The 10,932-nt window shown below is 57.3% G+C and overlaps 3 protein-coding genes across 3 annotated transcripts in view; all 3 read right to left on the bottom strand.

Annotated features, from left to right (window-relative positions):
- SAXO3 (stabilizer of axonemal microtubules 3) overlaps positions 1-1,239 on the bottom strand; it is a 2,856-nt gene extending 1,617 nt beyond the window's left edge. Inside the window, exons 1-3 of the mRNA XM_077747410.1 lie at positions 1,103-1,239; positions 648-848; positions 387-548 (exon numbers count right to left, since the gene is read on the bottom strand). Of these exons, the coding sequence (XP_077603536.1) occupies positions 387-548; positions 648-848; positions 1,103-1,231 (492 nt within the window). The 5' untranslated portion in view covers positions 1,232-1,239. The remainder of the gene's footprint in view (positions 1-386; positions 549-647; positions 849-1,102) is intronic.
- A 1,728-nt stretch (positions 1,240-2,967) lies between these two features.
- On the bottom strand, positions 2,968-4,591 carry NTF4 (neurotrophin 4). The gene is made up of 2 exons (XM_077747359.1): positions 4,468-4,591; positions 2,968-3,821 (listed from the first exon to the last, which is right to left on the bottom strand). The coding sequence occupies exon 2, from the start codon at positions 3,807-3,809 to the stop codon at positions 3,219-3,221; it is 591 nt and encodes a 196-aa protein (XP_077603485.1). The 5' UTR covers positions 3,810-3,821; positions 4,468-4,591; the 3' UTR covers positions 2,968-3,218.
- A 4,727-nt stretch (positions 4,592-9,318) lies between these two features.
- Positions 9,319-10,932, bottom strand: part of KCNA7 (potassium voltage-gated channel subfamily A member 7) — a 5,155-nt gene continuing 3,541 nt past the window's right edge. The window contains exon 3 of the mRNA XM_077747162.1: positions 9,319-10,134. Within this exon, the coding sequence (XP_077603288.1) occupies positions 9,319-10,134 (816 nt within the window). The remainder of the gene's footprint in view (positions 10,135-10,932) is intronic.

The raw sequence follows: 10,932 nt of genomic DNA, 5'->3' as shown, positions 1-10,932 counted from the left end.
CTTCCCCGCCCCGCCCCTGGAATTCAGCCGCTATTTGGAAACGTACCTTTTTACTTCATCCTCTCCAAGGAAGCCTAGCCCCGCCTTCCGACCCGATTTGGTCTCAGAATATTTAAGGCCCGNCGAGAGTTACTAATCGTGGCCCCAGCCTCAGAGCTGGGATTTTGGTCTCCAGTCCCCTCCTCCTTCTGGCCCCACCTCAAAAAGTCCAAGCTCCACCCCCAGGCTCTGTAACCTGATTCCATTCCAGACCGTTTAACCCCGACCCCCGACTCGGAGTTCCCCGCCCCAGGGTCTCCTAGTCTGGTCCCAAGTTCAGAGCCCCTCCGGCCCCGCCTCAGGTGCTACAAGCTCTGTCCTAAGGTGGCAGCGGTCTTCTCCGCTACCTGAGAAGGGCCTCCGCGGTGGTGGTCCGCAAGCTCCAGGGGCTGGGGCCCGACGTGGAAGGTGGGGCGCAGGTCCAGGCCGGGCTGGCCGGTGTACTGCGCCCTCGTCTCACTGCACTGGTGCTCTGTGATCCGCGGGAGGCGCCAGCCACGGCTTCTGAGCTGCGGGAAGGCGACGCGGGGATTCAACGTGAGGGTGCCTGGTGCTCAGCGCGATCCCCGACCCTGTCCTCGGCGGACCTCTGCATCCCACAACCTCACCTTTTCTCCTAAATCCTTGATCCCCAAAATCCGCGTGGGGTCCGAAGGCTCTGGGGCCCTGGGCTGTGCGTACGGCCCGCCGTGGGTCTTAGGCACGGAAGCCGAGCCAGAGGTTGTCTCCCATCTGCTGATGACCTCGTCAAAATCCCAGATGTGCAAACCCTGCTTTGCGGCCGGGGGCAGGGGCTCCGCGACCGTGGACTGGGGAGAAAGGACGTCAGCTCAAAGGATTCAACTCTGGCCGGAGGGTCCTGATCTCTCCCAGTCGGTCCTCAACCCTTTCCTCCCTCCAGTTCTAGGCATCCACGGTTCGCTGGCCCCTCCTCTCTCAGACCCAGGACTCTGGGACCCTCCTCCTTCAGTCAGAGAGCAGTCCAAGCCCCCAAGCCCCTTGTCTCTCAGCAGGTGTTTGGATCCCCAGTCTCCTCGTGGTCAGGAACCTAGGGTCCTCCTACCTGCACAGTGGGCGGGGGAAAGGGAACAGGTGGGATAACGTGGTGGGCAACACCACTGCTGGTGAGATGCCAGTTGGGCCGGGAACCAGGCACCTCCGTCCCGCTCGGAGCTAGGGTCGGCCCAGCCATGGTCCCACCCCCGGGGGGGTAGCCCAGCGGGAGCAGGCTTGTTGTCAGCTGTTGCCCCAGGTGATAGAACCCGCCCACCCTGAACCCAGCCAATGGAAGGCCTGCAGGTGTGTGGCTGGTTGGACTGAATGAGAAAGAGGCCCAGGCACAGAGTGACAGGGACTTTTGAGAGAAGGGGCACAGAAACACAAGAGTAATGGAGGAGGGGAGTCCCAGGGAGAGAGGGACTGCCAGAAAAGGGGGCGGAGAGGAAGGGGAAATAGAAGCTCAGAGTTTTAGAGAATTTTAGAGACACAGAGACCCGGGGTTGGGGGGAGATAAAGACCACCCACCGCATCAGGGAACCCATGAGAAATACCCCCCCTTTCCTACAGGGTCCCAGCTCTCTCAGCCCCCTCCTCCCTCTGCCAGGCCTGCCTACATCGGGGGTAACGATTTCCAGACTTCCCCAGGGCTCTCCCTCCCTCCCTCCCTCCCGGAGTCCGCTGAAGGAGTCAGCCCCGGCTTTGGCTTCGTGCGTCCTGCCTGCCTTTGATTTGGTTGAAAACTTCCACCTGGATATGGGGGGTGGGTGAAGAGGGAGAGACCCACAGACAAATACACAGGGAAATACTTAGCAAAAAAAGAGAGGGGAGGGGATGTGGGGAGAGCTTTGAAGAGAAAGAAATACATTCAAGAATGGGGGAGAGGCAGTGAATGAGAAACAGAGGTAAAGAGCTACTGACACAAGAGACAGGAAGACGGAGAGAGAGAGGGGGGTGGCAAAAGAGAGGGTGGGGAACCACAGATCTAGAAACACAGAGATGTCGAAACAGCGGCAGCCAGACCCTGCCTGGCCCCCCGCCACCCCTACTCTTCCCAGGGGCCCAGTCCATGTGGGTGAGGGATGGGGATGTCTACATCCTTAGACCAAAGCTGGTCCTAAAAGAATGTGTGTGTGTGTGTGTGTGTGTGTGTGTGTGTGTGTAGGGTATGAACTGGTGACACATGAAGGGTTATCCTGAAGGTGTGGGGTCTACCCCTGACTTCTCTTGTCCCTTCCTCACTTTAAAGGCCACTTCCTCAAGGCCTCTGCCTCCTCGGCTCCCATCATGTCAACCCCACTGACCCATTCTTCAGATGGGGAAAACTGAGGCTACCTTCTGCAGCCTGGCACAGGGTCCCACTGACCCCGTCATTCAGGGCTCTGGGGCCACTTCTCCTTTTGGATTTTCCTGGCCCACTCACAGCCTATCACTGTCCACATGACCCCAGATTCTAGCCGGGAGTCAGGGCAATTGGTCAGAACTTCACGCCATACTCAAGCTGGACGATTCTAAGGTCTATCTCTTTCCCGATATGGGTACACGTTGGGACAGGAAAGGGAGTAGACTCCAACTCCCCACCAGGGCCAAAGTCTCTAGCCTCCTGACGTCCGATCAGTCGACCTTGTTTTTGCTCTACTCTGATGGGTGGCTCACTACCTCAAAATGGAACACTCAAAGCCAACAAGTCTGACCAAGTAAGATTTCTCATTCAAACCCGAGCTCCCAGCTAGTTGCTTATGTGTTCCAGTTTTTACACTCCCCCACCCACTTCTCGACAGATCACTTTCTTGTCACTTTCTCCAGGGTGCGCAAGATGTCCTCTGAGATCAAGTGGTTAGCAATTGGGAACCCAACGGCCTCCGATGGTCAAATCCACTAGAGTTGATTTGACAAATTGTGTATTAACGCTGATAAAGAGTAGACACTCAGAAAACTTGGGCTATTATTATCATCATCGTTACCCTCAAGTTCATCCAGGAGAACTCCTATTCATCCTTCAAAACCCCACTTGGTTTCACCACCTGTCTTGCATGGATTGAGCTCTCAAAATCAGAAAGCTGTGACTTTGTGACCATTTCACAAGTTCCCAAACCGAGGCCCAGAGCAGCCAGGCCACCCCTGAGGTCCCTCGGCATCCAGCGGTCTTCTTCCTCTGCCTGCCCGGTTCCTGGGCATGGGCCTCAGGCCCGGCCAGTCCGGCTGAGGAGCGTGCAGACGCAGGCGGTGTCAATTCGAATCCATCGCCAGCCTACGCGGCCCTGGGCATCAGCGGTCAATGCCCGCACGTAGGACTGCTTGGCTTTACACTCGGATACCCAGTGCCTCCGGTCCACACCCCGGCAGCCCCCTCCTCCCCCACCAGGGCCACCTTCCTCAGTGCTGTCGGCCTTNGCCGCAGGAACCTCGCCCAGCACCTCCACCTCACGCCCACGCAGGTCCACGGCCGTCCGGCGGTCTGTCACCCAGCCGCTGACTGCATCACACACAGCCAGCTCTCCCCGGCGACTCGCTGGTGCTGTCTCACTCGCCCCTCGCCGGCTGCGGTTGGCGGGGCGGCCAGCTGGCTCCCCAAAAGCCCCGGCCTCCAGCAGGAAGAGCAGAGGGGGCCCGGCGGGGGTGCCCCTGGACAGGACTACTCTGGGGGACAGGAGATCCCACTCAGGGGCTAGAAAAGGGGGCAGCGGTACGGGTGGGGGGTGGGGCTCCATTGGTGCACTGGGGAGGAGGAAAAGAAGGAGGAAGGGGAGGGAGCGGGAGGGGCTGGGGGGCATCTCGCTGAGCACCTGAAGACGGAAGGGAGACCTGCGTTAGAGACGAGGGTAAAAACTTGGGGGGGGTGAGGGGGACGGAAGTTGGGAACTCCAGAGGGAACTGAATGCCAGAACCACTGGGGAGGCCCTTGTTCTAGAATCTTAGGAGGGGGGCCTTATTTTCTAGGACTTAGGTAATGCCCAACTTCCAGATTAGTCACAATTATTCTACTGCTATTGCTAATAACAGCCACCAAACCAACAAATGGAGAAATACAGGCTCAGAGAGGTGAGTGACTTATACCAGGTCACACAGCCCACAAATACCGTAAGGAGGACTTGAGCCCCATGGGAGCGACTCCGTTCCGCCTCCTACCTCTACAACCCTGAAGAGCCCTGAGTCCTGCAGCCTAGAGGAGGCTTGAGGTCCCAAAATTCTGAGAAGGGCCACGTTATGGAACCCTAGCAAGACCCAAGTTCGGCTCAAAATTGCCACTGAGAAGGCAAGACATTTCCTGTTATGTGGGGCCTCAGTTTCCCTGTCCAAGAAATTGGCCAGGGCCTGGGAGATTCTGGTGAGGGCATGGATACTACAGTTTGTCTGCAATATTCTGGAAGTCTTTGGTTCTGGGAAGGAGTGGTGTGGAGGGAACTGGGAAGAAGCAGGTGGTTACCAGACCTGTCAGCACCTCCTCCACCTCCAGGCTCCAGGGCTGGGGGCCCCCAGGCTCTGGGGGGCCCCAGTGGAGGACATGGGTGGTCCCCTCCTTCCTGACATCTCAGGAGAGGGTAGGGGCAGCCGCCTAGGGGAAGAAGGGAACGAGCAAGTTATATGGGCAAGTGGGGGAGGGGACGCGAACACTCCCCTTCCCTGTGTTCCTCTTAAAGTGTAGGGGACCCAAGAGTCAAGGCCGCGCCCCCTTCCCAGAGGCCCCTTCCCTGACCAGGTNACGGGAGGGGTAGAGGAGGCTGGAAAAGATTACATCCTCCACGGGCCATTCATCTCCCAGACAGGGCGGGGGCGGTGCCGGTCTGGACACCCGGGTCCCTGAGGGCGCACACTCAAGAAGAGCCTTGGGTCCCTGAGGCTGCTTCCTGGAATGTTCTATCCTCACGGGACAGGCCAGGACCTGTCCAAGACTTCTATTGCACATACCTGGAGTGGCTGCCTGCCTTGGCTCGGAGATGGGGAAATGGAAAAAGGGGTGTGAAGGGACGCAACCGCGCTGATCCAACCCGGACCGGGAGTGTAGATCCCTAGCTACCTCCTCCCTCAGACCAGAAGTCCGGGTTCCCAGCTCCCACCTCCCTCAGACCCAAGAGCCCTGCTTCCCAGCTGCCTCCTCTTTCCTGAGCCCAGATCCCCAGCTCCCTCCCTCCCTTGCGGGAGTCCAGGCGCCCCGCGCCCTCCTCCCTCAGACCGAGGAGTCCAGACCCCCAGCGCCCTCCTCCCTCGGACCCTGGAGCCCTGAGTTCTGAAGTTTAGGACCCTCCTCCCCAGGTACCCAAAAGTACGTACTCCCGGGCCCCGCCTCCCAAAGATTTAGGCTGGGGGGANCTCGCTCGGATCTTGGCCCGCCTTGGCCCCGGGAGGCCAGGCGCCAGCCCCCTTCTCCCCCGGTCCCAGCAGCCGGGACCCCCGGCTGGAGTCCTGACCCCCAGCCCCCTCCTCCCTCAGACTCAGGATTCGGGTCCCCAGCCCCTCCTCCCTGAGACCCAGGAGGCCGGACCCCTCGTCCCTCGTCCCTCAGACCCAGGAGTCCTGACCCCCAGCCCCCTCCCTCCTCAGACCCAAGACTCCGGACCAGCAGCTCCCTCCTTGCTTAGAGCCAGGAGTCTGGGCCTGAGATTCCCTTGCGTTGTTTTGCCAATGAAGTGTCAATCCCTGGGCAGATTCCCGCCCTCTGCTCTCATCCCCACTTTCCCAGGAGCTCTAGGCCAGACATTAACCAGCTGGACTTGGGCAGCGATAAGGCCCGAGGCCCAGGGAGACAGTGGATGGGGGGGGGGGCTCTCCCACAGTCTTGTCTGCTGGAATTTCCTGGGTGGGGACTGGGTCGAGGGTCTGTCCCGGGCTCAGAGAGGAGAAACTCAAGGTATTCTAGGGCACGGAGCCAGACAAGGGTACGACAATTTGGAAACAGGATGATCTGCTCAGAGAAAGAAAATGAATAGTGACAAAGGGAGACAGGGGAGAGGCACATAAACACAGAGAAGGGGGGGGGCGGGGAGGACAGAAGCCCAGAGAGAGAAGACCCAGAGAGAGAAGGGGACAGAAGCCCAGAAGGGGGAATGGAGACCCATGGAGAAGAGAGGCCCTAAGACAGACTGAAGTCAGACGCCGCCCTAGGACCAGCAGAGCCCTTCACCTCTCCCCGGGAGCTATTTCAGGAGGAAAGCTGATACTCATCTGGGGGGGGTCATCCCATACCCCTCCGTCAGCCTAAATATAACATGGCAAGGTGGCAGGAAGGGTGTCCCCGGATTAGGGTGTTCCCCTCCTTTTCCCCATCCCAGCCAAGGCAACATAGAAGGCGGCTACAGTTGTTTATTGAGGGTGGGGGAGGGGCTCTTCCAGTGTCCCCTTGGGTCACCTCCATGACCTCTCCACGCTTCCCCACCTTTTCCTTAAGCACCCAATACATTCTACCCCCTACCAAAGAGGCTCTAGGTACCTTCCAGCCTCTGATGGAGTAATACAGGTCAGTTTTCAAAGAAAAGTAAAACCGTCTCTGTGCGCCTCCCTCTGGATATCTGTCCCCTCCTCCTTGGTTGCCTTCCCAGCTTCTGTGGAGCCCCGTCCAACCCCCCCTCCACCACACCGGTCTCTGATCCCCTCCCAGGTCACTGCCCTCCTCGCTCCTGCTCTCCCTCCTCCCCGTGGGTGTCCTCTCTCCAGGTCTTGGCTCCTCCCTGCATGGGCTTCCTCCTCTTAGGGTCTCTGTGCTGAGTCTCTGTGCTGGGTCCCCGTGAGGGGGTCTGTCCTCCAATTCTGTCTCCAAATGTGTCTTTCCCTCCCATCTCAGAGAGAAGCAACTACCTAAACGTTCGATTATTTTCTGCCTTTGTCAAACTCCTCCCACGATAATCTGTATTTTCTTCCATTGCTCTGTATGGAGCACGTGTGCAGGGGAGGGGGACAGAGGAAGGAAAAGAGAGAGAATCTTAAGCAGGCTCCTCGCTCAGCCTGGAGCCCGGCTCGGGGCTGGATCCCACCACCCTGAATCATGACCTGAGCCGAAATCCAGAGTTTGACGCTCAACAGACTGAGCCACCCAGGCGCCCCCCGCAAGCTGAATACCTTAGCTGCATTCCGAGTTGCCAAGAGGGACTCCATTGAGGAGAGTGTCCCTCCGACCAGACCCCCTCTGATGCCTCACAGGGCCTCTGAGTAAGTTGCAACTGAGTAACATTTCATTTGAGAAAAAAAAAAGGGGGGGGAGGGAAGGGGCAGCAATAGCTAAACATAACAACAACAGCAGTCTGTAAACCACTGGTTTTAATAAATTAATACAAGTAAAGTACTTTGAATGATGCTTGGCACATAGGAACCCTATACGTGTTAGCGATTGAGGTATCCTGTGTCGTCTTCTTCCAAATGCCCTTTGAGTACTGAAAGTCCTCTGAAAATGTTTGGGTTCATGACCTTGGGTAACACCCTCTCCTCTGAGCCTCAGGTACTGTGTTTGTAAGAAATGAGGCTCTAGGATCCAATGAGGACCCGTACCCTACCAGCAGGGTGACGGGGCACGTGGGGTCGGGCACCCTGGGGACGTGCCACGAGACCTCGGGAAGCCACCCCCATGCTCTACGGCTCTGGCTTCTCCCCTGGAAACTAGAGTGCCCCCCGCCCCCCGTCTGTCTGGCAGCCTTTCTGAGCTGTGGGAGGACAGGGTGATGCTCCCTGATTTGGGATCTCTGTGATTCCATGGAAGACCGTCTGCGTATATTCTTGGGTTCAGAGACGCTGACTTTTCTGTCTTGGTTTTCTTTCTCTGGGTCGCTCCAGTCTGTCTCTAAGTCTGGTGTCTGCCCTTCTCTGGGTGCCTGACACTTCCCCCCATCTCTGTCTCCCACTCCTGGCCTCTATCTCCCTTGCTCTTTGGATTTTCTGTCCCCCCTCCTCTGAGTCTCTTTTCTCTCCCTCTCTCTGGGTCTTTGTCTCCTTCTCTCTAAATCTCGCTTCTTCTCTCTTTGGGTCTGTTTCCTCTTCTCNCCAGGCGCCCCGTCTTCTCTGGGTTTCTATCTCTTTCTCTGAGTCTCCATTACTCCCTAGGTCTCTGTCCCCTCATTTGGGTTTCTGTCCCCCCACCATGCCTATACAGAGTACATACAATTTGTCCCCTTTTCTCTTCCCTTGTGGCTCCGATCTCCATGTTTGGAAGCAAAGCTGTACAGGAGGACAGCTCGAGAGGGTCTGAATGGCAAAACGAAGCAGGCGTGGGGTAAAAGGAAGGAGCATCTACATCTTCCTAGCTCCCCCAGACGCCCTCTGCGTGAACAACTGAATCGATGGATCCAGAACCCAGCCCTGCCCCTTCTAGTAAGTGACACCAGGCAAGTCAGTTCAGTTTGTGTCTCAGAGTCCACAACACCACACTTGCTTCCTGATACATGATTCCCCCCAAGTGCTGTTATTCTTGGGTCCCGGTGCTACCACTAAGTGCAGAACAAACCAACATGGCCCTATGGAGCCCATACACGCAGTCCAACTCAACCTAACATTCCTACAGGACTCACAACGACACAACTTGGTGTAACTCCACTCCACACAGCCGTACAAGACTCACGAGGTTGTACGATTCAATATGGTTCATCTCCACGTAGCCCCCCAAACTTCCAGCTACGTAACTCTACACAATTCAACCCAACAGAGCCCTGAAAGGCTCATACGCTCATACATTCCAACCCAACTTAACCTAATGTGACCTAGAAAGCTCACATTCTACCACTTGACTCTTCGGATTTCTACATGACTCACAAGTTCACAGAATCTAAAATAACACAGCCCTACAAGAATCACAAAGCCGCACAACTTCCAGCGTGTCTCAACTCAGCTCCACAACACCATGCATGAACACGCCATCAGTCACAACAATGCTGTGGGTGACCACCTAACTTGATCCAAAATGGCCCCAGGGGACTCCTGAAACCACAGAATCCCGCACAGTGCAGTTGGACAAGACTCCTCTAGACTCAACAACACAGCCCAACCCAACGAGGACCTAAAACACACAACTATGTGATCAAATCTATCTCAACACTTAACCACAAAGGCTCCATAAGTCTTGCACAACCCCAAGCAATATAAACCAATGGAGTCTCTCCATCGACTCAGCATAACTCATTGCCGTTCACTGTCCCTTAAGGAGGTACCCATAGGAGCTACCAAGCCACAACTCAAGACCCAACAAGACTCAGTGTTCCCCAACTCGTTACCACTTAACCTAGTTCTTTCTATACCCAACCCCCTCCCCCTAGCCTTCCCTCCTACCCCTCCCTCCCTCCCTCCAAGGAAACGTGAGGTCCCTCACACTTCGGTGACCATGTGTTTCCCAGGGAGGGCCCAGAGTGGAGGTGGTAGCTCAGGCATCTCTCCGTCCACCAACCCCCCATTGACCTTGCCCTCCAGTGGGCCACAGGGCTGCGTGTCCACATGGCTGTACATCCCGGCCTCTTCGCCCTCTGTCTCCCGGTGGTAAAAGTAGCTGAAGTTGGAGACAATGACCGGCACGGGCAGGGAAATGGTCAGCACGCCGGCGATGGCGCACAGAGAGCCCACTATCTTGCCGCCCACAGTGACGGGTGCCATGTCTCCATAGCCAACTGTGGTCATGGTGACCACCGCCCACCAAAACGACTCGGGGATGCTGGTGAAATGGGAATCTTCCCGGTCGGCCTCCGCAAAGTAGACGGCGCTGGAGAAGAGAACCACGCCGATGAAGAGGAAGAAGATGAGGAGACCAAGCTCACGCATGGAGGCTCGCAGTGTCTGGCCCAAGATCTGAAGGCCCTTTGAGTGCCGGGACAGCTTGAAGATTCGGAAGACGCGCACCAGTCGGATGACTCGTAGTATGGCCAGTGACATGGCCGGCTGGGCCACGCCGCGCTGCCTGGCAAGCTCGGTGCCTAGCGCCACAAAGTAGGGTAGGATGGCCACAAAATCGATGAGGTTCATGACGTTCTTGAAAAAGGCCGCCTTGCTTGGGCAGGTCGCCAGGCGCACCAGGAGCTCGAAAGAGAACCAACAGATGCACAGCGTCTCCACCATAAAGAACGGGTCATCGAAGGGCATGCGAGACAGGGTGCCAGGCACTGGGCTGGAGCCATTCAGCCGAGCGGGGAACTGCAGGGAGGAAGGGCGTCAGAGAGGACCGCACCGAGACCGGGACACACTGGAACGGCCTCATTTTGGTTGAAATGTCCAACTGCTTCTGTACAAACTGGTCAGTGGTCACTGTCCCCAGGCCTCCAGTGACCCAGCTGCTCTAGACTCCTTTCCACAACCCTATGGATCATCCCTGCGTGGCAGGCTGTATGGTCCCTGATCCTTCACTGGGCGGGGGGCGGGGGGGCTCCTGGAATGGCGCCCCAGTGCGACTCGGTCTCTTCCTTCCCAAAGTCTCACCGCCACACTGATTTTCCAGATGGGGAGTGTCGCCAGCCTGGTCCCGCTCCCTTGTGCTCTTTCTTATCCCCAGTCCAGACTTTAATGGTTAAAGACCTTTGAACTCCAAACCCTGGGGTCCCTGGGGTCCCTGCTGTCACGGCCCTCAGCCTGACTTTATTTGTGATGGATTCCTCCCACCTCAGCCTTCGGGCCTCACTCTTCTGTCTCCAGCGCCCTCCAGCCCATCCTTCCCTTGGTTCCTGCCAGCGCACGGACCCCTGATTTTTCAGTCTCTGCTCCCTCAGCTTCATTTCTTAACGTACCTGTCTTCCCGCCCTCGGCAAGCCGGTTTCTCACCTGCCTCAACCCCGTCCCGTGATAGGAAGGGCCTCCTATGCAGATCCTCAGGCCCCGCCTCCACAAAGCTATCCCTTCCCCGCCCCCCAGCCCAGCTTTTAAAGGCAAATTCCCCAGGTCAGGCCCAGCCCCTGGGTTGCCCACCTCTCTAGCCTCTCGCCCACCTGTGATCGGCCG

This window comes from Crocuta crocuta, unplaced genomic scaffold, assembly GCF_008692635.1.
Source record: "Crocuta crocuta isolate KB4526 unplaced genomic scaffold, BGI_CrCroc_1.0 scaffold334, whole genome shotgun sequence".
NCBI lineage: Eukaryota > Metazoa > Chordata > Mammalia > Carnivora > Hyaenidae > Crocuta > Crocuta crocuta.
This window is presented reverse-complemented; position numbering and strand designations above follow the sequence as displayed.